Source organism: Lolium perenne, chromosome 3, assembly GCF_019359855.2.
Source record: "Lolium perenne isolate Kyuss_39 chromosome 3, Kyuss_2.0, whole genome shotgun sequence".
Taxonomy (NCBI): Eukaryota; Viridiplantae; Streptophyta; class Magnoliopsida; order Poales; family Poaceae; genus Lolium; species Lolium perenne.
Window position 1 is genome coordinate 263235589 of NC_067246.2, and position 27187 is coordinate 263262775.

The window sequence follows — 27187 nt, forward strand, 5'->3', positions numbered from 1 at the left end:
TTTGTCAGGGCTATGACCTCTCGAGCCTGCTAACCTTCGACCCTGAATCCATCGAGCCAGCTACGTCTAAAGCAAGTGCAGAGTCAGGGCCCAGCGCTACACGTGATCAACTCCAGCATCTCAAGGCCCTGCTCTCCTCCTCAATTGAGACGTTGGTTGAAGACCCCGGAGAAGTGAAGAGCATCCTTGAAGACATCCAGCCTCATCTCCCGGTGACGTTGCAGGTGAAACTCTGGCCGGTTGTGACTTTGTCTGCTTATAGGTCCAGTGTGAAATTGGCTCATCAGAGAATTGGCCTACGCCACGCCCAACTCCCGTTGAAAGCCGATATTGCAGATAAATGTCAGCGGCTTAATGAGAAAAAGGCAGCTTTGGACGCCAAAACTGACACCTCTGTCAGTACTGCTGCACTTGAGACCTTGCGCAAGGAGTTGGGGGACCTTGAAGAGAGGGTCCGGGCCACCAAACAGCTCATCCAAGAAAAGGAAGCTCTTATTGCCCACTCCCACGACGAAGCAGAAGGCCTCAAAGCTGAACTGAAGACTGATCTGGCCGGAATACGCGCCCTGAACAAGCAGCTGGTGACAGGCCAGGATGAAGATGACGAGGCCGAGATCGCCGAGGTGGATCGTGTTCGAGCTAACGCCCTCCATGCCCTTGAGGCATTCCTTCAGTAGAGCTTCTCTATGTAATCTGATAACTGCTCAATTGAGCTTCTCTATGCTTTTTTTTATTCTAAAGTCGATGTCTGTGCATCTGCTCAATTCAGATACATTTTTTTTATTTGGCCGATTTCATGTATCGGCCCCCATGTCTCACTGTCCATCATCCCATATCCTTGGGAAATATTTCTTGCGAATATTTCTTGCGATGCTGGTCATTGACAACCCCTGGGAACATACTTCATGGCCTTGTATCTTATCCATTTAGGACCCCCCCGAGCCGAATCTTTCAAGTAATTGAAAATATCGGCTCTCCAATCATCTGGTTCCATGAACTGCACCTGGACATCGGTTCCATCTGCTACATCGATGTTGTGCTCTATCATGGCTACGTGACATGCTTGAGATGAGATCATTGCTTTTCATTTTTTGGGGCCGATCGCAGGGATCGGCCTTGCCACGTACGTCTACTGACTTGGGTCTTGCTACTCTGTCAGGCCGGTGGATAAGACCAGCCTCACCCCGTTTTTTGAAGCTTCGATGCGCTCACAGCCGTCCAGACTGATTCCAGAGATCGGCTCTTGGTCGTCTGCATCCCAAATATTCATGCCAGCTAATGAGATCTCGATCGAGTCATTTGCATGAACGACCTCTACTTCATCTCCATCCCACTGTATCAGGCATTGGTGCATCGTGGATGGAATGCAGCAGTTAGCATGAATCCAATCCCTCCCTAGCAGGACAGCGTAGGTGCTTTTGCTGTCGACGATGAAGAACGACGTAGGGATGGTTTTCCGGCCTATGGTTAGATCCACATTCAGAACGCCTTGTGCTTCTGATGCTTGGCCGTTGAAATCGCTTAGTGTGACGTTGGTCTTGATCAGATCTTCGTTAGAGCGTCCCAAACGCCGTAGCATGGAGTATGGGATTATATTGACTGCCGCTCCCGTGTCGACCAACATCTTGTTGACAGGCTGCCCATTGATATAACCTCTCAGGTACAGGGCCTTCAAGTGCCTGTAGCTCCTCTCTCGTGGCTTCTCAAAGATAACAGGTCGTGGACCGCAGTCAAACTGTGCTACTGGCACTTCTTCAGTTCTTGGAGCATGAAACTCCGACGGCAGTATGAACACCATATTTGCGTCAGCCGATGCCTTTGCATCGGCTTTTGTCTGCTTGGGGCGCCATTCTTTCCTTGGCGGGCGCGCCTCCGTCTCCAATGTTTGCTGAATTTTCATGGCCAGATCGGTCCGTGCTTTCCTCAACGTGTACAGGTACTGCGCTTCGGCTTCCTCCAAGTTACGTAGCCACTGAACCCTGCGCTTCTGGGAATGACTGAGTCCGTCAGGGCAACACCTTGGTCGGTGGTACCTATCTTCTTCTTCCTCTTCTGACTCCTCGAAGTCTTCATCTTGAGAGGACTCAGCTCGTTTATTCTGAGGTGGGAGAGGGCCTAGACGCTTGAACACTGAAACCTCACTTGTGCCCTTCCTCTGCTGTCTACATTCTGGGCAGTTGTCGATTGTGGGCAATCGGCTCATTCCTGAGTCCCAGCAGTGCTTAAAGAAAGGACAATCCCAGTGTCTGTCCATGTCTTCCTGCTCCCTTGATCTCCCTTTAGCGCGGCGTTCATATCCTTCATCGTCTCTGTCATATCGACGATGTTTTCTGTTGTCTGCATCAGACCGACGATATCTGTCGTCATCTACGTCGTACCGCCGACGTCGGTCATACTGATATTCATATTTGTTAAGGAGATGCGCGGAGAGTGGTCGTTGGTACCGCACACTTCTCACTTCTTCCTCGATGAGGTACCGTCTGTTATGATATTGGGGCCGGCCGCGTGGATCGGCCTCCTTCTTATCCTTGCCACGGGAGTGACTGCTCTCCTCTTTATCTTTACTATGGCGGTCTACAGGCCCTGCCATGTTGATATCGAAAGAGAAACCCGGCTGACGCTTCGTGGCATGGTTGAGCTCCATCATGTTGACGCCAGGAAACGGTTGCATGTCCACCTTCATGGCAAACTGACCGAAGATTAATTGGCCTTGTTCTATCGCCATTTGAATCTGTCCGCACAACACCTTGCAGTCGTTGGTGGCGTGGGTGAACGTGTGATGCCATTTGCAGTATGGTCTCCCGTTCAACTCTTGCACTGTAGGGATTTTATGGCCTTCGGGTAACTTCAGCTGTTTTTCCTTCAGCAGCAAATCGAAAATCTGCTCAGTTTTGCTTATGTCAAAGTCAAACCCTTTTGCAGGCCCTGGTTGTTTCACCCATTTGCAGGACACGCGTACTGCCCCCCGAGTCCATTCAGCCACGGCGACTTCCTGATCCTCTGCAGAGTCTTCAACTTCATCTGCCTCGACCAGGCCTATCGGGCGCTTGAACTTGTCTTGGTACAATTCTGGGTGGCGCTGTTCATATAATGTTAACTTCTGAACCATGTGTGCCAGTGAATTGTACTCCACTTGGAAAGTCAGATCCTTGAGTGGCGCTGCGAGGCCTGCCACTGCCAGCTCGACTGCTTCTTTCTCAGTTAAACGAACCGAATAACATCGGTTCTTGACAGTTCTGAAACGCTGAATGTACTCAGACACTGTCTCTCCCCGCCTTTGCCGCACCTGCGCCAGATCGGCAATGCCAGCCTCGGTAGCTTCTGAGTGATATTGTACATGGAACTGCTCTTCCAGTTGCTTCCATGTCCGAACTGAATCTGGTGGCAACGAGTTGTACCACCCAAAAGCTGGACCCGTGAGCGATTGCGCAAAGAACCTTACACGTAGCGGGTCGGATGCTGAAACCATACCCAACTGCGCCAAATATCGGCTCACATGCTCAATTGAGCTAGACCCTTCTGATCCACTGAACTTTGTGAAGTCAGGGAGCCGATACTTGGGCGGCAACGGGATCAGGTCATATTCATTGGGATACGGCTTGGAATAGCCGATTGTTCTCTTCTTTGGCAGGATACCGAACTGATCTCTCATGATTGCACTGATTTGATCCATGGTATGTGCTGCAGGGGTTGAGCTCTCATAACTCGTTCCGGTGGCATATTTAGTTAGCCACGCCTGTTTCTCAGCGTCTGCTCCAGAACTCCCTCCTGCTCCAGCAATCCCTCCTGCTGTAATCTGGTTCGTGTGCGCCCAGTTGTTGCAGTCCGGCACGTATGTACACACGTATCCATGTGGGATCTCTTTGGGCGGCTCATACATGAATTGGTAATCGCCAGGATCACCTCCAACCTTGTAGACAACGTATGCCGGTGAACCTTGTTGCTGAGCCGCAAGTGTGAATGGGAGTTGCGGCCTGGTGTGGAACGGTATTTCTCCCTGGTGAGTCCCTAGGGTAGGTCCTGACGGAGAATACTGATGCTTCATGATTTCCTGAACCACACGAAGCGCAACACGCTCAAAAGCGTTCACCAGGCTCTCAGAATGACGATGTAGAGAATGAGCCACCATATAATTGGTTTCCTGGCGCAGGGCTCTGGTGCGCTCCTCCGAAGGAAGAGACAGATCAACTCCATCGAGCACGCCTTCGGGCGTGAATCCTTTAAACCTAATGCCGTGTGAATGGGTTTTTTCGAAAGAGCCGATGAGATCGGCTTCGAAGAGAGCTTTAAGCTCATCATACTTCTTCTTGTGCTCGTCAGGCAGCTCTTCGTACTTGACTGGTCCGCCTGACATCTCAGCTGCAGATGTTGACGTAGTTGTTGCAGATTGTCCCACCGGGCGTGCCAGAATGTGTTGCCTGCCAAAACCCACCGGCGAGCAGCGGCGAGCAACACGAAGAGCCGGGAGGCTTCCAAGACTGCTGGTGGGCCCTGGTCCCTCGTCGTCGTCCCGCAATGCTCTGGCACACATCCTGACGGTCGCAAGGGCGTGCCACCTGACCTATACCTGGCCAGGGAGGCGTTGGATCGCTTCGATTAGTTTCCTGCATGGTACACACGTAAACATTAAATGAGCCTCGATCGGCTCTCAGGTTATCCTGCTCATCGGCTCAAAGAGCCGATTGACCCATGGTTCATGTTAGATCTTGCAATAACATGGGTAGCTTGCTTTATTAATATTAAGCTAAATCGATCTACGACAGTTTAGGGTTTTCACCGTATAACCGGAACATCCTACACGTAGTTGAGCCTAGCAGATATGAAAGATGATGGAAAACTAACCCTAAACGAGGCCTAAAAACCAACATAGAGTCGATTCCCGGAACATCCTTTCTAGGATCGGTAAGCCATACCTAGCGCACTACCGGATCGTTCAACCCGTTTGCAAGGCCTAACCATACGGATATTAAACTAATCCTTGAAGAACAAGGAGCAACTATAACAGATCAAATCTACTAAATAAAGATGAAGCAAGATGCCACCCTTACACCTAAGATAGGTGTAAGGGCGGCTAGATATCGAGGGGCAGCGTAGCTAAGCAAGCATATAAGAAGAACAACGATGCAAGCCCCAAAACATCTACGATAAGTAGTGTTACTCGCCATCAAAAAGGCTTCAGTACGAGTAACACCAGATAACGAATAAACCTATACTGCCTAGATCGCAAGATGCGATCTAGGCAGCATGATGCTTTCCCGGGAGAAACCCTCGAAACAAGGGGTGGCGATGCGCCTAGATTGTGTTTGTTGTGAACGTGATTGTCCTCTTTTCTCAATAACCCTAGATACATATTTATAGTCCGTGGGCTTTCTAATTCGGGAATAAACTTAACCGTGTACGGGCTAAACTCTATCTTTTAATTCTAAACTAAGATGCAATCTACTATAATATACAGATACACGGGCCATCTAGCCCAAACTCTCGTACGAGGCCGATTCAGAGACACTCTACGTGCATATCCTCCAAGCCCATCTCAATTTCGGCCCATGTCTTGCTCTTGGCTAAATTCTGGTGATAACACATGCACCTTATAAAGATATTGTTAATTGTGTTCCTGCTAGAAATATTGAAGTTTGTACTGTTGATCGTGTTTTGCCTGAACCTTATATTGAGAAAGTACCTTTCCCTGCCAAGGTAAAGGAACATTCTATTATAACTAGTGTGGTTAATAAAAGTACAAAGAAAGCTATAGAACCTGATGAACAAATAACTATTGAACCTGCAGTAGCAATAGTAAAGGACCTTGTTACTGAAAATGTAGAAGATGGACTCATTATCTTCTGTGAAAATGCTTCTAATATTGTTTCACATCTAGTAAATCCAAGAAAACTAGTGTTCATGTGCTTTCTGTCAGAATAGGTGATCATTGCTATTATGGTTTATGTGATATTGGTGCAAGTTCAAGTGCTATTCCTTATGAGGTTTACATGGAAATTATGCATGAAATTGGTTCTTGTGAACTTGAAGAAATTGATGTGGTTATTCAGCTTGCTAATAGAGACACCATCTCTCTGATTGGTATTGTTAGAGATGTAGAAGTTTTATGTGGTAAGATTAAATATCCTGATAATTTTCTAGTACTTGGTTCAGCTGCTAGTAAGAATTGTCCTAAATTTTTTGATAGACCTTTCTTGAATACTTGTGGTGCTATTATAGATTGCAAGAAGGAGAAAATTCTTACTAAATTTGATGGAAAGTCTTATGAGTTTAATTTTTCTAAGTTTGCTAAAACTCCTTATGAAACTTAATTGCCTAATGAAGATTTTAGAGTAAACAACTTGCCTCTATTGCTCTTGCTCCTAATGATGCTTTGCAACAATATATGGAGGAGAACAAAAGTGACATCTTTATGGAGGAAAGAAATGAGATTGATGAGATTCTTGTTCGTCAACCGAAGATGCTTAAGCAAAATTTACCTGTGGAAGACTTGGGTACCACATTACCACCCAAGGAGGATCCTGTTTTTGATTTAAAACCTTTACCCGATGATCTTAAATATGCTTATATTGATGATAAGAAAATATATCCTATTATTATTAGTTCTAAACTTTCAGGACAGGAAGAGGAAAGATTATTTGGAGTATTGAAGAAGCACCGAGGAGCTATGGGATATACTCTTGATGAATTCAAGGGGATTTCTCCTACTGTATGTCAACATGCTATTAATATGGAACCGGATGCAAAGCCAGTAGTTGAACATCAAACGCCGTTTAATTCCTAAGATGAAGGATGTGGTACGAAATGAGGTATTGAAACTTCTTGATGCTGGTATTATATATCCTATTGCTGTTAGTAGATGGGTTAGTCATGCGCATTGTGTCCCTAAGAAAGGAGGAATTACTATTATGCCTAATGAGAATAATGAGCTTATTCCTCAAAGAGTAGTAGTTGGTTATAGGATGTGCATTGATTTTAGAAAAGTTAACAAAGTTACTAAGAAAGATAATTACCCTTCACCTTTTATTGATCAAATGTTAGAAATGTTGTCTAAGAAAACTCATTTTTGTTTTCTTGATGGTTATTCTGGGTTTTCTCAAATTTCTGTTAAAAAGCAAGATCAAGAGAAAACCACTTTTACTTGTCCTTATGGAACTTATGCTTATAGACATATGCCTTTTGGTTTGTGTAATGCTCCTGCTACATTTCAAAGATGCATGTCTGCTATCTTTCATGGTTTTTGCGAAGAAATTGTGGAAGTATTCATGGACGATTTCCCCGTCTATGAGACTTCTTTTGATAACAATTTGCAGAATCTTGATAAAGTTTGGCAGAGATGTGAAGAAACTAATCTTGTTCTTAATTGGGAGAAATGCCACTTCATGGTAAATGAAGGAATTTTTCTTGGACATAAAATTTCTGAAAGAGGTATTGAAGTCGACAGAGCTAAAGTGGAAGTAATTGAGAAAATTCCCTGTCCTAGGGATGTTAAAGGTATTCGTAGTATTCTTGGTCATCATGGTTTCAATAGGAGGTTTATTAAGGATTCTCTAAAATTTTAAAGCCTCTTACTTATCTTCTCCAAAAGGATGTACGTTTTGTCTTTGATGATGATTGTAAGGAAGCTTTTGAAACTCTAAAGAAGGATTTAACCACTGCTCCTATTGTTACGACCTGGTTGGAATTTACCATTTGAAATTATGTGTGATGCTAGTGATTTTGCAGTAGGTGCTATTCTTGGACAACGAGTAGATAATAAGTTGAATGTTATTCATTATGCTAGTAAGACTCTTGACGCTTCTCAAAAGAATTCTGCTACTACTAAAAAAGAAATCCTAGCTGTAGTCTTTGCTTGTGATAAGTTTAGACCTTATATTGTTGATTCGAAAGTTGCTATTCATACTGATCATAGTACTATTAGGTACCTTATGAAAAAGAAAGATGCTAACCTAGGCTTATTAGATTGATGTTGCTTTTACAAGAGTTTGATCTGCATATTGTAGATAGGAAGGGTGCTGAAAATCCTGTTGCTGATAATTTGTCTAGGTTGGAAAACATTTCTTATGATCCCATTCCTGTTAATGATAATTTTCCAAATGAACAATTGGCTGCAATAAAAGTAACTTTGTGAGAGAGTCCTTGGTATGCAGATTATGCTAACTTTATCGTTTCCAAGTACTTTCCTCAAACATTTACAACTCAGCAAAGAAGTAAATTCTTTTATGATTTGAGGCATTATTTTTGGGATGACCCACACTTATATAAATAAGGAGTGCATGGTATTATGCGAAGATGTGTTCTGGAATATGAGCAACAAGAGACATTGAGAAAATGTCATGTTAGTGATGATACGTCGCAAACGTATCTATAATTTTTGATGCTCCATGCTTATTTTACACCAATTTATATATGTTTTGCTCATACTTCATTGCACTTTTATAAATTTTTTGGCACTAACCTATTAACAAGATGCCACAGTGCCAGTTCCCTGTTTTCTGCTATTTTGTATTTCAGAAATGTTTTACAGGAAATATTCTCGGAATTGGACGAAACAAAAGCCGAAGTCAATATTTCTTCGTAACGAATACAGAGTTCGTAGGGGGGGGGGGGGAGGTCGAAGAAGAGGCGCAAGGCGGCCAGACCACACCTAGGCGCAGCCTGGCCTTGGCCCGCGCCTAGGGGTGGTGTGCCCCCCCTGGCCTCCACCGACCTCGCCCTTCCGCCTATTTATTCACGATCTCGGGAAAAACCTAAACACCCGAGCCTCCATCCACGAAAATATCCGTCACGTCCGCCATTGCAGACCCTAGTTCGGGAGGATTCTGAAGCTCTTCCCGGCACCCTACCGGAGGTGAAATCATCGCTGGAGGCATCAACATCGCCATGCCCGTCTCCGAAGTGATGCGTGAGTAGTTCATCCCTGGACTATGGGTCCATAGCAGTAGCTAGATGGTTGTCTTCTCCAATTTGTGCCTCATGTTTAGATCTTGTGAGCTGCCCTACATGATCAAGATCATCCTTATGTAATGCTACATGTTGTGTTTGCTGGGATCCGATGAATATTGTATACTATGTTGAGATCGATTATATATTCTTGTCATATGTTATTTGTGATCTTGCATGCTCTCCGTTGCTAGTAGATACTCTAGCCAAGTAGATGCTTGTGACTCTAAGAGGGGGTATTTATGCTCGATAGTAGGTTCATGCCTCTAGTTTTCTGGGAGAGTGACAATAAATTCTAAGATTATAGATGTGTTGTTGCTACTAGGGAGAAAACAACAATGTTTTATCCGAGGGTAATTGTAATTCTATTGTTTACTTTACACACATTGCTTAATGCGATAATCTGTTGCTTGCAACTTAATAATGGAAGGGGTTCGGACGATAACCGGAAGGTGGATTATTAGTCATAGACGCAGTTGAATTACGGTCTATGAATTATGTTGTAATGCCCAAACTAATCTCATAGCTAGTAATCATCTTGTCATGTATGGTCGATATTCTGTCAATTGCCCAGCTATAATTTGTTCACCCAACTTGTTATTTATCTTTATGGAGAGACACCTCTAGTGAACTGTGGACCCCGGTCCTTTCCTTTACACTGATAAATTCAACCATTGCAATCCTGTTCTGTTTACTTTCCGCAAGCATTGTTCTCTTTAATTACTGCAAACATCTCCTTCCACTCGATACGTCTAATCCTTTGTGTTCAGCAAGCCGGTGAGATTGACAACCTCACTTTAAGTTGGGGCAAAGTATTTTGGTTGTTTTGTGTGCAGGTTCCACGTTGTTGCTGACGCCGGTAGTGCGCCCTGCCACGAGTCATCTAGCAACACCTTCAGAAGTCACGCCTTTCTCCTACTGGTCGATTAAACCTTGGTTTCTTACTGGGAGAAAACTTGTTGATGTGCTCATCACACCTTCCTCTTGGGGTTCCCCAACTGCTTCCATCAAGCACCATCAATATCTTCTGGTGCAGTTGTCGGGGAAGAATCAAGATACTCCATCAAGCCCGTCAACTGCCAGCAAGTGCTTATGAAGGACATCATGCTAGAGATAGAACTTCACAAAAGGTTCTACAATCAGGTTTTTATTGGCCTACTCTTTTTAAGGATGCAAGAAAGTTTATTTTATCTTGTGATGAATGCCAAAGAGTTGGTAAAATTTCTAGACGCAATGAAATGCCTATGAATTATTCTCTTGTTATTGAACCATTTGACTGCCGGGGATTTGACTTTATGTGTCCTTTTCCTCCTTCAGAAGTTTATAGTCATATACTTGTTGCTGTTGATTATGTTACTAAGTGGGTAGAAGCTATACCTACAAAGAGTGCTGATGATGAGACCTCGTTAAAACTGCTTAAAGATATTATTTCCCTAGATTTGGTGTGCCTAGATATCTTATGACTGATGGAGGTTCTAGTTTTATTCATGGTGGTTTTAGAAAGAACCTTGCTAGATATGATGTTAATCATAGGATTGCTTCAGCCTATAATCCCCAAGTGGGCAAGTAGAATTATCAAATAGAGAAATTAAATCTATCTTGCAAAAAACTGTTAATAAATGTAGGAAGAATTGGGCTAGTAAGCTTAATGATGCTTTATGGGCTTATAGAAATGCTTACAAAAATCCTATGGGTATGTCTCCTTACAAAATGGTTTATGGAAAACCTTGTCACTTGCCTTTAGAATTATAACACAAAGCTTATTAGGCAGTGAAAGAACTTAAGACTTTAAACTAGCTGGTAAGAAAAGGTTGCTTAACTTAAGTTCTCTAGATGAATGGAGGAATGAAGCTTATGAAACAGCTATACTCTTTAAAGAGAAGGTTAAGAAGTGGCATGACGGGAGAATTCTTAAGAGAGAGTTCCATGTTGGTGAGAAAGTTCTATTGTATATGTCTCGTCTTAGTTTTTTTGCAGGAAAATTACTCTCAAAATGAGAAGGACCTTTTATTATTGAAGAGGTGTATCGTTCCGGTGCAATAAAAATTGCTTCACTGAAAGATAACAGTACACAAGTGGTGAATGGGCAAAGACTCAAACATTATATTTCTGGAGATTCTTATAATGAAGATATTGATATTATTCAAGTGGTGAACCCAGAAGAATTTATTAAGGAGAAAATCTAGGAATCTGCAGAGTCCATCGAATAGGTAACAATTTTAGTAAGAAAAAGTTCGCGTTAAACTTTCCAGCTTATATTTTTGTTGTTTTTATTAAATATGAAAAATTACGAGACGAAAACGGGTAGGAGACGGTGCCCCGGGGCACCACACCACCCCAAGGCGCGGGCCAGCCTCAGGCTGCACCTAGGCATGGTGGGGGCGCCCCAGAGCCCCTCTCCGACTCGGTTTCGCCTTGTTCCCTTCCTTTTGTTACGAAACTTTCGGCTATATAATACCCCGGATCCCCCGAGGTCCGTATATCGTGTTCTTGTTGTGTTTTCGTTTCGATTTGTTTCTGTCATAATCTTTTCTCAGATTTAGAGCCACCATGTCTTCTTCTGGATCACCCAAAGACAACTCTTCCGTGAACGTCGACAACCCGTACATGAACGAGCTGAATATGCATCCTAAGGAGTTGTTGCTCAAGGATGGTAAGGTGCAAGTAGAAGATGTTCGGGGCCCTAAAGGAGAAGGCAGTCTGGAGGCTAGGATGGAGCAAGAGGTCTTTAGATACAAGAAGATGGCAGAAGTGAAGTGGACATTATCCACAAGATAAATACATAACTCATTGGCGAGCACAGGAAGGAAGTTGCAAATCTTTGGGATGATATTTTGTCGCTCCACGAGACCACCAACAAGTTACAAGCACAACTCTACGACGTGCAAAATCAAAACTGTGAGGATGAGACTAGGTTTAATCGCATAAGTTCCGCTACCAGTTTCAGGATATTGGAAACCAAGTCGTCCTTTGTTGATGGGTAGCCTTTACCTTGGAAGTTTGATGATGAGAAGGATTCACCACCACTGAAGGAGTAATTCGTCATTGGTATTGGCATCCCCTTGGCTTGTTCCAAGCTTGGGGGAGTGCCGCGGTATCACACTATTATCTTTTACCTATTTACTTTTCAGTCGAGTCATATCATGAGTAGTGAAGTTATCATATAGGATAGTTTGCAGTGTGGAAGTATCTCTCCTTTAGTCGATTATCTATGTATCCCTTGGTGTGAGCTGCCGTTATGGAATATTAATGAAAAGTTTTTACCATTTACTTTCTGCACATCTTATTTTAGTTTGTAATTTCTGTCATATAATTAATCTTGTTGGTTAGTATTGGTATCACTTTGAGAGCATCAAGTAATTCTAGTTGGTCTTGGCAAACTTAGCATTGGTCAGTAGCAACAATACTTTGAGGCTTAAGTAGAAAAGAGAGAAATACATGTAGATACATTATTCCATTATCTTTCTTTCTTGTTGGCTCATAAGATTAGTATTCTTAAGTTAAAATCATTTGTACTTCCAAGGAAGATTGCATGATTGTTTTCTATCACATGTATATTTATTTGTTTCGCTTAACTTTTATGCTTGCTACCCAGCCTTGGTAGCCAAAGACATGTACTGAGAGAGAATGCTTCTCGTGCATCCAAACCTTGAATCAAAAACCTATGCCATTTGTGTCCACCATACCTACTTATATGTGGTATTTCACCGCCACTCCAAAGTGAATTGCTTGTGTGCTACCTTTAAACCTTCAAACATTATTACCTATTTTGTGTTTTGTTTTAGCTCATGAGTAAGCGTTGGATGCTTTATTATCTTTTTCATGTTTATTATGGCTTCACACCTTGACTAGCATGCGCATTGTGCTAGTTCTTAATTTTGCAAAAGAGCAGGCGCGAGTGCCCAGCCACTAAATATAAATTGAACCAATAATTCAAATCTCGTAACACTATGTATTTGAGAAGTCATGAACCTAGCTTGTTCAAACAAATGAGAAGAGGAATTTTATTGTTCTCTCTATGGGAGCCGCTCTTGAAGCCATTAAACATGAAAAGATGATAAATCATTTGATGCCATTCGTTGACATAGACATACACCACTCTCAAAATTACATTTTCATGCCTCTGATTCATTTAAAACAAAAAGCTCTAGCACATGAGTAATCTTGTTTCCCTCTGCGAAGGGCCTATCTTTTACTTTTATGTTGAGTCAGTAAACCTATTCCCCTCTATCTCAAGTAAGCATTTGAGTTGTTGTGATCCAACCATTTATGTATGTTGATGCATTCAATCACATCTTTTATTCTTTCTTGTGTAGCACAATGCTTTTATCTGAATGAATTTAACGTTGAAAGCTATCTATGATTGTAAAGAGACTGTAATGATTGAGCATGAAATTTCTGCAATATAAGCTCTAATATAAAGACTCTCCTCGAAAGATAAGTATAATATTTTAATTGTTCGCTGACCAAGAACAAAAGTTTGCCATCACCAATTATGAATTCCTCTGTGCACTTCTATTAGTTACTCCTTACTCATTGCAAGTTGAATTATATAAGGTGAAGTTGCTGTCTATAATGACTTGTGTATTGGTAAGTATGATGGTTCTTGTCCGTATTTTTTTATCGACACTTCACTCCATAAACTCGTGGTCTGGTTTACTAAGCGAGGTCTAAGCTTGGGGGGAGTTGATACGTCCAAATTGCATCACTATTTTATATCATAATTTACTGTTATCCATTGATATATTTCATATTTAGAGATGATAGTTATGTTATTTCATCTATTTTTGCATGTTTGATGATTATTGGAGAATTAACTGCCGGAGTCAGAATTCTGCTAAAAAAAGGACCGTCAAGATACCATATTTCTGAAGAACAATAATTCCCAGAAAATACCCAGAAACTCCTATTTTCAAGATGACGGAGGAAGCCAGAAGGGGAGCCTGAGGTGGGCCAGGAGGGGCCCACACCACCCCTAGGCGCGGGCCACCCCCTGGTCACGCCTAGGCATGGTGTGGTGGCCCTGGCCCACCTCTGACGTCGTCCCCTCGCGTATTTCATCCCCCTGAGAACCCTAATACTGGGGGAGCGAACAGAGAAATATTCCGCCGCCACGACGGGGCGGAAAACCACACAGAGAGAAAAGCTCTCCGGCAGGCAGAAATCTGCCGGGGAAATTCCTTCCTGGAGGGGGGAAATCGTCGCCATCGTCACTGTCATCGAGCTGGACTTCATCGGGATCATCGTCATCATCATCATCTCCACCACCAGCACCATCATCACCGCCATCTCCACTTCATCCCGCTATAACATCTTGGGTTTGATACTTGTCTAGTTCATAGGGGAAACTTTCCCGGTGTTGATTACTCCTTGTAGTTGATGCTATTGAGTGAAACCATTGAATTAAGGTTTATGTACAGATTGTTATTCATCATTATATCACCTCTGATTATGATCCACATGATGTCTTGTGAGTAGTTCGTTTAGTTCTTTAGGACATGGGAGAAGTCATGATGTTAGTAGGGAACTAGCGTGAGTAATATTTAATGGTTTGATATTTAAGTTTTGGTGTTATTCTTCTAGTGGTGTCATGTGGACGTCGACTATATGATACTTCACCTTTATGGGTCTAGGGGAATGCATCGTGTATTTGGCTACTAATTATGGAATTGCGAGAGTGATATAAATCTAAACCCCCGTTAGGAAACCAATGCATGAGGGAGTGTAGGATCTCAAAGTTTAAGGATGTGGTTAGATTTATCTTAATTACTTTCTTGTTGTTGCGGATGCTTGCAAGGGGTATAATCACAAGTATGCATTAGTCCAAGTTGGGGTAGTGCATTAGCATAGGTTCACCCACACAACACTTACCAAACCAATGAAGATTATTCAGTTGCGTGAAGCGAAAGCACTTGACGAAATTCCCGTGTGTCCTCAGGAACGTTTAGTCATCATAAGTACAACAACCGGCTTGTCCTTTGCTCTAAAAAGGATTGGGCCACTCGCTGCAATTATTATTACTGTATTTTCTTTACTCGTACTTTATTTATCTGCAATACCAAATACCCCTGAAAATCTGTTTGCTAGTGTTTACAAAGAATTCTTGATCAAAACTGCTTGTCAACAACTTCTGCTCCTCGTTGGGTTCGACACTCTTATTTATCGAATGTACTATGATACACACCCTATACTTGTGGTTCATTACATCTTAGTGGTGTTCTTTCCATTGCATTTGGTGAATCGGTTTGAGTTCTCCAAGGTGATTCGTGAAAGTTAAGTGAGGACCTTGTTACTCTTGGGTTCTTGTAACCCTATACGGCTTTGAGGCCTTTGTGACGATTTCTTGGGAGCCTCCGATTAAGTTGTGGATGTGTGCCCAAAGCTTTGTGTAAGACCTAATTTCCGCTTTGAAGGAAACCCCTTAGTGGAACCGTGACCTAGGGCGAGGGTCACCGGAGAATAAGGCGAGGCCTTTGTGGTTTCGGTGTGTGGTATGCTACCACATCTTGAGATGAGACCTTTGTGGCATAGGTGTGCATCATGCAACCACACCTCAAGGTGAGACCTCTTGTGGCGCTCGGAAAGCACTAAGCCACTAGCTCAACGGAGATTAACACTCGTAAGAGTGTGAACTTGGGGATGAATTGTCATCTTTGCATGGCTCGATTATCTCTATATACGAGCTCTTTACTTATGCATTTTACTTTGTGGTAGCCTTCGTGCTTATCTTGCTATCACATAGTTGTTTGTCTTGCTTAACATAAGCTGTTGGTGCACATAGGTGAACCATAGTATATGAGTTTTGGACTTGATAAAGTAAGCGCTAGTTTTGTTTCGCATTCCGCCTATTCACCCGCTCTAGATGGCATCTGTGCCCTTTCAGTATTGCATTTATGCATAAAAAATATAGAAATTTTTTGCGCTTTAAAATAAAACTTGTCACAGTGGTTGAAGTTTCTTGCCGGAAACCGGTTTTTTTGGTACCCACCGGTATAAGTAAATACCGACCGGTATTTCGCAATTTGCTCAAAATTGATATATGATTATAATAAACTTTGGTCTAATTTTGAATTTTTTGAATGACCTTAGTCGGTACGGTTCCCACAGGTATTTTTTTGAGAACGAGAAGAAAAACTTTGAGTTGCCAGGCGCTCCTCTCTAGGTGTTCCATGCGAGTTGCGACGTAACCGCCCCGTGTGAACAGGATCAGGACGGTGGTGCATGCCTCCTTCCCGCTAACGTACCCCCCTTTTAGTTTAGTTCTAAAACTGCCACGATATGGAGGACGGGGTGGGTGCGGCCGTCATGTCGCCGTACCTTACCTACTCCTGGGGATGGACCGCTCCCTTCGCCGTGCAAGCTCCAGTTCGGCGATCACCTGCCGCCGGCGTCGATGCTCCCCTCGGTGCGCCTCTCTTCGGCTAGAGAAATCGCTGCACCCCGACGAGGATTCATGACCTCTCGCCGTCTCCCTGATCCTGCTGCGCCATTGCGTGGCGATCGAGCACTGCTTTGATCGCCTGCAGAGATCGTCCTGCTGTGCGTTCTTCTCCTCGATCCGTGCCTCGTCGCTCCCCACCAATCGGAGCCGATCACGAGGATCGTGTGCTTGCTTCCACGCACGCCCAGCCATCAGATCCGAAACCTTCTCCTAGACGTCAAGAGCGAACCGCCTCTCGCGCGCATCAGGCACCTATAAATACCCACCCCCTCTCTCCCCACCCCTCGTCCCACAATTCAACTCGTCGCCTTCGGTAATTCGGTTTCGAACTTTCGATCGAGTTCCACAACACAAATCCGTAGCAGTTCCAAGTCGACGAGTCGAGATCGATGGCGCGTACGAAGCAGACCGCCCGCAAGTCCACCGGCGGCAAGGCGCCCCGGAAGCAGCTCGCCGCCGGAATGGTTCGTCTCGATCGTCCCTTCTCCTGTTTCGCTGCATGCACGGCGATCGCTATGCTGTTGCGGTTTCGACAATCGTTTTGTTGCATGCCGTTGCGGTTTCGCCGATGGCTAACTTTCGCGTGTTTTGATTTCAGGCGGCGAGGAAGTCTGCCCCGACGACCGGCGGCGTGAAGAAGCCCCACCGCTACAGGCCCGGCACCGTCGCGCTCCGGGAGATCCGCAAGTACCAGAAGAGCACGGACCTGCTCATCCGCAAGCTGCCGTTCCAGCGTCTGGTGCGGGAGATCGCGCAGGACTTCAAGACGGACCTCCGCTTCCAGAGCCACGCCGTTCTCGCGCTCCAGGAGGCGGCCGAGGCCTACCTCGTCGGCCTCTTCGAGGACACCAACCTCTGCGCCATCCACGCCAAGCGCGTCACCATCATGCCCAAGGACATCCAGCTCGCGCGCCGCATCCGTGGCGAACGCGCCTAATTTAGCAAGCCCTAGCATGCACGGCCCAAGATCAATGCATGCGCCCCTTCTAGTTGATTGATTCGATCCTGCTTTTAGTTCTCCTTAATTAGATCGTAATAAGGAAAGTTTGTTGTCGTTGTAAGAAACTCGTGATTATCTGCTGTTGGATTTTTTTTTGGTTTGCCCTAATTAAGGTTATAGACCAATATTCGTGTTTGCTAAAGATTTTATCGATATTTCTCACGGAATAATAGTCGATTTGTTGCGTCTTGTTCTGGATAGTATGATTGAGATTCATCTTTTTGTACTGTAGTGACTAATGACCGAAACAGTATTGAGAAGACGAGAAGAAATAGCAAGCATATGAATAACGTTGGCTGTTGCGTCCGGATTTTCTTGGCAACATGATTGGAAATTAATCCGCAGCCATTATCAGAATCACTAACACAGACGAATCACATGGAAGCACAAGAACACCTGACTAAATTCAGCAGTGCATGCATGGTCCAACATCAATAGTGTGCTTTGCCTTTGGGACGTCGTTATGTTGGGCGCTGTAGAATATTATGAATAAGCTCACTATGAAAGGTACTCTTATTGGCAAACCGGCTAACGATTTTTTTAAAATGCTCATTTATATGCAGCAATAGAGATGCTAGTGAGGTTTAAGGATAGAGGCCTGGTGGACGCGGCGATGGGGGCCATGCGACTCTCTCAGCGGAAATGTCTTGATCTAGTGTTGTCTGTAGTCCGAACCTTGGCTGTAACGTCTCCTTCCGCGCGAAGGGAACTCGTCAGGGCCACACGGGGGAGATCGAGGGGCACTGGTTTTTAGGGTTGGGGTTTCTCTAGAGCTGCCCGCGCGAGGGGCCTGGGAGAGAAAGGGGGCCAAATTGTTAACTCTTGGACGAGAAACTCATGCTCCATGTATGCAAACTAGCTAATGTAAGTTTTTGTTGTTGTTGTAAATGCACTAATTTAACCTACAAGCAATTTAACACCTCTAGCGCCAGACCAACAATGATAAAACGTCATTACAAATATTGTGTTCCATTTGCCATGCATGCATACATACTTGTGTTTACAGATATTCTCGTGTTTTGTTTTGACGTGTCTGAGGAGCAGCCGAGCGAAGGAGGAACGAGGAGGCAAGCGGACGAGGGCGTGAGGCTGAGGAGTAGTCGCATAGGCAGTAGATCACGATCGGGAATACACGAAGACGAACAGACCAAGCCAATCGCTCAGACCTCAATAATCCTAGACCTACGGGCTAATCTGCCTACAAAAACGCATATAGACTGATGTGGAGCAAACCTGTTAGTTCGGTTTGGATTCAGTACGTAAAACTCGGATCTGAGAAAAATATATGATAAATGATATGGTATGAGCAAAAACCGGCCCTGTTTCAACTGTGCGTCCACGCATGCGTTTCCCAACCACGTTAGGCTGGGCTGCTGCCAATTCTTTTGCCCAACATACGACTCGAGAGAGATATATATACATGAGATAGGGGTGTAAATAGATAGGATAATTTCCGCGCCGAAACTGACCTCCGATTCCGTTTCAAGGTGTCTATATCCGATTTTAAAAAATCCGGCGGATAAAGATATCCGGTTCCATAGTAGTGCTCCAGGTACGGTATAGGATATGGTAGTATGAAATAACATTCGGATACGGATTATCCGATATTTAATTAGGATAAACCGAAGGTTTAAATCCAGATAATCAGATTTTTGAGTCAAAAGTCAAACCCAATTCACAAAGTTAGTAGTTTTTGAGTTTTTAAATTTATTTGGCGAGCATGTTTAGCTCTAAATTCTATCAATTCTTAAGTTTTAATGTAAATGCTGTCTCATTTTTCCTAAGTACATAGGACTAACCATTTAAATCCCTCTCAAGATTCGCAAGAACTATAACTATCTACCGGTGAAAGCATATATCCGACTATGTTTGTTTTCGGACCGAGTCTCTCCGTTTCCGATTTGAATCCGCAGTTCGATATATCCGCATTCGAATCCGAAACTGGTCAATATCCGCTTTGAGCCGGATCTGAGAAAAATATATGTTAAAGGATATGGTATGAGCAAAATCTGATCCGATCCGATCCGATCCGTTTACACCCCTAACAGGAGAGGATGAAATCGCCCCTCCGAGGCCTGGGCCCTAGGCCGTCGCCCAATGTGGCCATGGGCCAGAGCCAACCCTATCACCATGTTCTGTGCTTAATGATTCGTGCTTAAAATTTCCATTCAGTTTCATCAAGTATTAGGAATCTGAAACGTATTGGTATTCAACAAAACCGATTGATTATGTGCATGGGACAAAGTCATTCTCACCTTTGGACCTCTGGTTAAAACTTTTATAGAGGAGGCCTTTGGTTACATTGATTCTGATTCCTTTCTAGATGGACTTACCTTTAGACCTTTGGTGACACGATGTACGCTAATCATGATTAGTTCTAACTTTCACATTATGGCACTTGGAATAAATCTGTCATATTTGTATGACGAGTTGCTCTTATCATAATTATCCCTCTGGCACCGAAAGCCTGCCTGTTGTGTTGTGTGGACGGGCGGGGACTTGTTTATCAGAAGGAAACGTGCATGGAACGAGCGATCGAGCATCCATTGACAGGGTCTGGACCATGCAACTTGTCACCTTCTCGTGGAATAATGGCAACAAGGTGCCGAGGTCAACTGAAGAGAGATTACTTTACCATAAGGGTGCCAACAGTCGGGAGTTCAAAAAATAAAAAAGGGCGCCAAGTCGTGGCTGAACGAGCATTCATTGACGAGCAGCAGTACACAACAGGCCGAGGCTTTTATTCCCAGCAGTGGTATCTCTTGCTCGTTTCTTCCTTTCTTCGACGTCGTGCCACCCCTGCACGCCATCACGAGTGCCCGCCGTCGGCGTTGGAGGTAGGGCATGGCCTCCGCTGATGCCATGTCAGAGGTAGGCGAGGAAATGGCCTCTCTCCCGGTCACCGACGACCTCCTAGCGGAGATCTTCCTCCGGCTGCCCACCGCAGCCGACCTCATTCGCGCCTCCGCCGTCTGCGTCTCCTTCGGCCGCCTCATCACCACGCGGTCCTTCGCCCGGCGCTTTCGCAAGCTCCACGTTCCGCCCCTCCTCGGCTTCATCGACGAGGAACAGATCTTCCACCCCGCCGCCCCGCCTCACCCCTCCGCGGCGGCAGCCAGTGCAACCGCACTCGTGGCCGACTTCTCCTGCTCCTTCCTCCCCACCCCAGCTCGTGCTCGCGTCTGGGTCCACCGGGACAGCCGCGACGGCCGTATCCTCCTCGACACCGACGAAGCCGCCGTCTTCAAGGAGATGGCGGTCTGCGACCCCTTGCATAGGCGATACCTCCTGCTTCCCCCCATCCCCGAAGACCTGGCTGCTTCCGTGGAGGACCCGCTCGCTGTAGAGGCCTTCCTCGTTCCTCCGAGCGACGAAGAGGAGGAGGCTGCTGAAGAGACGTCATTCCGGGTGATCTGGATGGCGCAGTGCACAACTAAGGTGCTCACCTTTGTCTTCTCTTACAACACCGGACAATGGCGAGCCATTTCTCCCCTGTGTTGGAACGATTCGTTCCCAAGCTTGGTACCATCAGAAGACACTCTCTTCCACTTTCGGCAATACGCATATGGCTGCTTTTACTGGACATCAGACTCTGATGCGGAAACCGATATGTTGGTGCTTGACACTCGGAGGATGGAGTTCTCCGTAGCTCAACCGCCAGAAGAAGCCAAATCTTCTTACGGTTTGGCTATGGCTATGGTGGAGGCAGGAGAAAACAGGCCTGGGATGTTTACGGTGACGAGCGACACATATGCCCTCAGTTATTGCATTAGGCGAAACAAAGATGGGAGTTTGACCCAGTGGGACAAGAATAAAACAATTCCACAAGGCCCTGGCCGCTTCCTGATAGGTTCAGTTCCAGGGTACTTGCTCTTGTATAACTACGGAAGAGGCTTTTACACACTGGACGTCAAAACATTCAAGCTTGAGAAGATATGTCAGGCTATACTGTATTTCTTCCTTAATCTACACTCATATAGCAATTTCCCACCATCATTCTTGTCGTGGCCGACAATATCAACTGGTAAATTTTCTTTCACGTCCTAATTATCTTCTCTTTTTATTTTATCACACAGCTTGTCTGATTTTTCTATTGTGATTGGTAATTTTTCTTTTTTTGGTGCTTTTCTGGCAAGGATAAATAAAGTTTAGGAAAATAGTTGTAAATTATTCTTCATTTGTTAGAATAAGGAATTAGGAAGCAATAGATCCAAAGAAGCACTAGGAACACTAGAGAATAACAGTTTGTTTTGGACAAAAGTTTTGTGGTTAAACACTAATGGATAAGAAAACAGGTCTATGTCAGATCACATTTAGATTGTTTCACATTGGAAACACTCGTTCCTGAAGCGTGCCTTAATATTTTCTTCTTCTCTTTCAATGAATGACGGAGACGGAGAGAGCTTTCTTTTGGGGTCATATTTACTCTTATAAGGTTATTTCATAATGTCGATTTTACATAAATCTACTCAACAAATGTGGTAGCAACGAAGAGTCTTAATTTCCTAATGTTGAAGGAGTTCCAAAGGTTGGTTTCATACCGTGTGAGGTTTGTCTTAATTCCTGATATATATTCCATCTCAGCAATTTTGATGCTTCCAATGTTTTCTCTGCAAACAGTTTACATAATATTGGCTGATAGTCACAAGCTCTTGAATATCTACAAGTTGAGTACTCCTAAATCTTAGATAGTCTACAGGTGGTGAGGAAGAGGCTGAGGAGATGCTGGAACAAGGCTGTGTTGCTAGCTCAAGCGCATAGTCACTCACCATGACCACAGAAGCGCTGATGCAAATTCTGGAGGTCATGTATTGAAGCTCGGGAGATGGTGCCGAGGCTGTGATGCAACTTGACTTAAGTTGGTCTGCTTTTCACTACGGGAAAAATAGGCTGTTTTGTATGTAATTTGGTAATTTCCAGAAGAATAGGATAGTTCCTGCAATTGTTCATTTTGTGTGCCTTAACTGACAATGATTTCAGCGTCTGTGTTCGTGCGAAGTCGAGGTAAGTGTGATCTTGTTGTATGTATGCGATGTGTGTACAACTCCAAATTTGTCGGAAGGACTTTGTGAGGATTCAGGACAAGTCCAAGAAGATCTAATAAAAGTTGGATTTGCAATGCTGATCTACTCTATTAGTTAGTCATTTACAATTTTCGGTGTGTCATTGACAACATTTTTTTTAGGGAGATCAGATGATAACACGTAACAAGACTTATTTTCTGTTATGACCTAAAATCTTATTTTGGATTCACTTACTTATGGCCAGCTTCTCTCCTGCTATGTATTCAAACTAGCACTGCTAACTACAAGTAAGACTTATTATTTTTTTAAGATCTTGAGATGTACCATTGTAGTCTATCTTGTGTGCCACCGCCAGCGCATCAACGAAATCCATCTGTCACTACAGGAAACGCATAAGGTGCCATTGGTCAGAACATGTACTGACGCCTTTTTATCGGGGCCGTCGGCACATGACCCCGGTCCTGGCAGGCCACCAAACCGGCCGTCGCCCATCGGCATAGGTTCTAGCCGTCGGCACCTTGTGCGTTGGCCGCCACTATGCAAAATAAAAAATGTAACAGCCGTCCATGCCAACAATGTCATCACTTGGAGGGAATAATGGAATTTTGCTTCTAGTTATACAACCTTAAAAAAACAAAGTAACCAAGCCGTCTCCGTGAACGTCACACCTAGATGGACGCAGATTAAAAGAAAGTCTGACAAAAAATCGTACGCCTGCCATGGAACCAGAAATGTTTTAAAAGAAAAAAAACTACTCTCTTCGATCCATAATAAATATCAGAGTTCGAACAAAAGTCAAATACGGAGGTAGGGAAAACACACCTATTTCCATGCGTTATCCAACGGCAGATAACTTAGAAACTCACAGGTGCCTCCGCCACTTGTGTTTTTATTTTGCGAGGTAAAAGCTAAATAGTCATTGGTATTGTACCCTTTCCATCCATGAATAATTGTACGTTTTCCTTTTACGGAAATCAAACGTTTTTAAACATGGCCAAATTTATACACAAAAATAGGAATATATGTGACATCAAATTACAACTTCTTCCGATTCATATTATTTAATGCTAATATAGATGTATCTAGACACATTTTAGTTCTAGATACATCTATTTTAGTATTAACTAATATGAATCAGAGGGAGTAATAATATTAAACTACATGTCAAGATGAATCTACCGATGTTAATTTATTGTCATAAATATTGCTATTTTTTAGAAAGTTAGTCAAAATTAATAATTTTTAACTTAAAATATGTCCAAACGAACACTTATTTGAGGAGGGAGTACTTGTAATCGCATTACTGAGCTGGTGCACATTAATTTCTCACCGTGATGGTTCAGATAGGGTATAAGGGCATCTCCAACGCTGCAATCCAAACGGACACGTTGGCCATCCGTTTTGAGTCGTTTGGTGACCGCGCGGACACGCGGATAGTGCCCCGCGTCCGCTTGTTCGTTTAGGTCGCACGCTGCGCCCAACACGCGGAGGCATCACATATGTGAATCAAATCAAAAATAAAGGAAACATTTAAACCTGAACGAAGTTTCATTAAACATATGCCATATTTTGGCCAAATTTGTATATATGCCCTATTTTGAGGAAATTTAAACTACCAAAAGAAGCCCTCTAGATGGACTTTAAAATTAAAAACAAATAAAAAAACCCTCTATTAGGGTTTGAGGACGACGAGGTGGCCGCCGGTGCGCCGCCTAGTCCCTGTGGGCCTCGTCGCCGTCGCCGTCGACGACGTCCCTGAGCGGCGAGGCGCTGTTGTGGCTCGACCGTGCCGGGGACTCCGGCCACGGTGACCACAGGGCCTCCTCCCAGGCCGAGTGCGGGTCCGGAGCCGCCCGCTGCTCCGCCGCAGCAGCCCGTAGCTGCGCCTCCTCCCTGAGGCGCTGCTCCCTCTCCTGCCACGCGAGGCGCCTGGCCTTCTGCCGCCTCTCCTGCTCCGCGAGGCGCCTGGCCTCCTCGCGTATCTCCTCCTCGCGGCGGAGCCTAGCCTCATTCTTTGTGCTCAACAAAAGATTGCCTCCTCCCGGCGGACCTGGTCGAGCAACGCCCAGGCCTCGGCGTCCTCGACCGCCTGCCGGGCCTCCTCCTCCATCGCGGAGGTGCGAATGACCACCGCGACATGCGGCCACTTCACCTCCTCCTCCGCCGTGGACAGCACCAGAGCGGCGCGCAGGCCCGAGTCTTCTTCCTCCTCCGGCTTTGGCAGCAGCGGCGGCGTGGGTTGCGCCAATGCCGCGCCGACGCGGGCGGCCTATCCGATGTGGAGACCTCCGCGGTTTCCATCGGCCCGCAGCGCCGACAGAGGACGGCGGCTGCTGCTGGCCTCGCCATCGTTCGCGCCGGGAGCAAAAGCCCTCTTCGGGGCCATGGAGGCAGTTGCGCGTGCGTGCGGAACCGTCGAGTGGAGTAGGGAGTGGACTGGACATGGACAGATCCCTCCCAGTCCACATTTAATATGACGCCCGCCCCCACCAATAGATGGCCCAAGGGAGACGAGCAGGCGAGCAGGCGGACGCGACCGGATGCCGCGTGCCATCCGCGGCCATGCAAACCTAGCCCAGATTTGGGCCTGGTTTGCGTCGTCCAGGACACCGCGGCCATCCGCATTTGCGATGCGGGGCCGCGTTGAGCCGCGGATTTGTCCGGTTGGACCCATCCGGACGCGCGGGCGCGGGATGGATCGCCGCGTTGGAGATGCCCTAAGGGCATGCACAATGGTTATGTATTAGCAATGCCACCTAGGAAATTGATGATGTGGAAGACAGACAAATAGAAAAAAGTGATTTTTCTTCTCTTAGCTAAGAGATATCTCTTAGCTCGGGAGAACTCCTCGGTCATGATGAAGCCCTCCGGCAAGCCGCGTAGCATCTATGCCCCCTTTCCCTTTGATGTTATATCCTCCGACGAAGGTGGGAGGCGGAGCTGTGGGGTGCACTGCCGGCAGGCGCCAATCTTTTGTTGAGAGCAAAGAAGGAGAAGAAGGGCGCGTGGCGGAGAAGATGAATAGTGGGAGAGAAATAAAAATGGTACCCCACACACGCCACGCCGACCCCTATTTATGGCCGTAAGGGAGAGGGAAGTGGGGATCATGGGATCTTCTGCGCCACCATGATCCCGGCCGTTTCCTTTTTCCGTGGGAAACTGTCCCCTACGTCACCATTTGGGCATCCCAACTGTCACGTGCCACAAAAGATCCGGCGGAAAATCAAGGCGCCAATGTCATGATGGCGCGCGACTCGTCAGGTAAAACCGTTGACAGGCCCGCACATGGAACAAGTCTACATGCCTTCCACCTCGAGGACCGCGTCATGCCCGCTAGCTTGCTCCCTCCAGCCGGCCCCCGGACGGGAGGCCTCGGTCGGTTGCGCCGGTTGTGCCAGCTAGCTGACGTGTGTCGGCGTCCATCCACACCCCGCCGACCGCCCGCGGCCGGCATCCGCACCCCAAGGCGTCCGTCGACAGATTAGGATAGCACATCAGAGACGCTATGTCATATTTCTCCCATATTACTCAACATCTTCGTTGAGCAGCTGTTCGCAATGCCAGATACCTCAAATGGAGTAGCCCCTGCTTGTGCTCATCACGCTATACCATTTATAGATACCCTTAGCAATTCAATTTATTTCTAAAATTTATAATTCTCATTTATTGCTAGGGATAACAATAAGAGATAATGCATTGTATCATTTATATTTAGTGTCTTCTCTAAATAAAGTGGACTGCTAAGAGAAGATGAGTCTTTCCTACCATTGTGCATGCCCATAGCAACAATCTCTCTTACCACATATTTAGGAATATTTCATTACTAGAGATAAAACACCCATTATACATCATATTCTATAGTTATATGTAGATTATGTGGCATGATTAATAAAAGACGGTCTTATCAACCATTGGTCATGCTCTAAGATTTTCCATATTAGTTATCATAGATTTGTTTAGATACACGTGTTTTAATGTGTAGATACATAGAAATCTAGATAAATCTGAAACGATTAATATGAAGCAGATTGTTTAGAATAGATTTATTTTAGATGTCAAAGAAAGAAGGGATTTATTTTGTATCGTGTACCTCCATATGTCCATATTATTTGATTATGCCCTAACTTTGGCAAATTTTGATGCACCCATTTAATACCTTCCATCGAACAAAAGCTCTATATAACGGGAACCAAAAGATTTCTTTGCTAAGAGTAGGTCACAACAGCAGGGAAGTACGAGTAAGAGATACAGAGCAGAAATGAAGAACACACCCATCATTTTCGCTTTCTCTCTAGCCACCGCCATCCTCTTTGCCGGCAGCAGCGAAGCATGCACGGGTTCCCCGTCCATGGCCATCGAGGGCGCGTGCCACAAGGCCACCACCGGACTTAACGAGACGTACTCGCAATGCATGAATATCCTGCAGGCGGCGCCTCGGGACACTACATCACGGTATAAGATTTGGGGCATTTCAAAGTGCCCCAAATTTGAACCAAAGTGCCACTAATTAGCTATAGGGGTACTTTTTCAAGTGCCACCTTTACTTGCGTCTCTAAAAGTATTTGGGACACTACCTAGTGGCACTTTGCCAAGTGCCACTAAATCCAATTAGGGGCACTTTGCCAAGTGCCACTAAATCCAATTAGGGGCACTTCTAAAAGTGCCACTAAATCCAATTAGGGACACTTTGCCAAGTGCCACTAAATCAATTAGGGGCACTTTGCCAAGTTCCACTAAATGCAATTAGGGGTACTTTGAGATGTGCCCCATAACCTGTGGCAA

At 45.1% G+C, this 27187-nt stretch overlaps 2 protein-coding genes across 2 annotated transcripts; both read left to right on the forward strand.

The window, feature by feature from the left end:
- Nucleotides 1-16717: 16717 nt before the first annotated feature.
- On the forward strand, nt 16718-17551 carry LOC127344133 (histone H3.3-like). Its single transcript, XM_051370348.2, has 2 exons — nt 16718-16845; nt 16980-17551. The coding sequence occupies exons 1-2, from the start codon at nt 16771-16773 to the stop codon at nt 17316-17318; spliced, it is 414 nt and encodes a 137-aa protein (XP_051226308.1). The 5' UTR covers nt 16718-16770; the 3' UTR covers nt 17319-17551.
- Nucleotides 17552-20225: 2674 nt separating this feature from the next.
- On the forward strand, nt 20226-21428 carry LOC127339954 (uncharacterized). The gene has a single exon (XM_051365744.1). The coding sequence runs from the start codon at nt 20226-20228 to the stop codon at nt 21426-21428; it is 1203 nt and encodes a 400-aa protein (XP_051221704.1).
- Nucleotides 21429-27187: the final 5759 nt, after the last annotated feature.

Excerpts from the sequence above, each read along its gene's own strand:
- LOC127339954 (XM_051365744.1), top strand. The coding sequence starts at position 20,226 with ATGGCCTCCGCTGATGCCATGTCAGAGGTAGGCGAGGAAATGGCCTCT.
- LOC127344133 (XM_051370348.2), top strand. The coding sequence starts at position 16,771 with ATGGCGCGTACGAAGCAGACCGCCCGCAAGTCCACCGGCGGCAAGGCG. Across the intron at positions 16,846-16,979 it reads AGCAGCTCGCCGCCGGAATG|GCGGCGAGGAAGTCTGCCCC; the intron begins GTTCGTCTCGAT and ends TTTTGATTTCAG.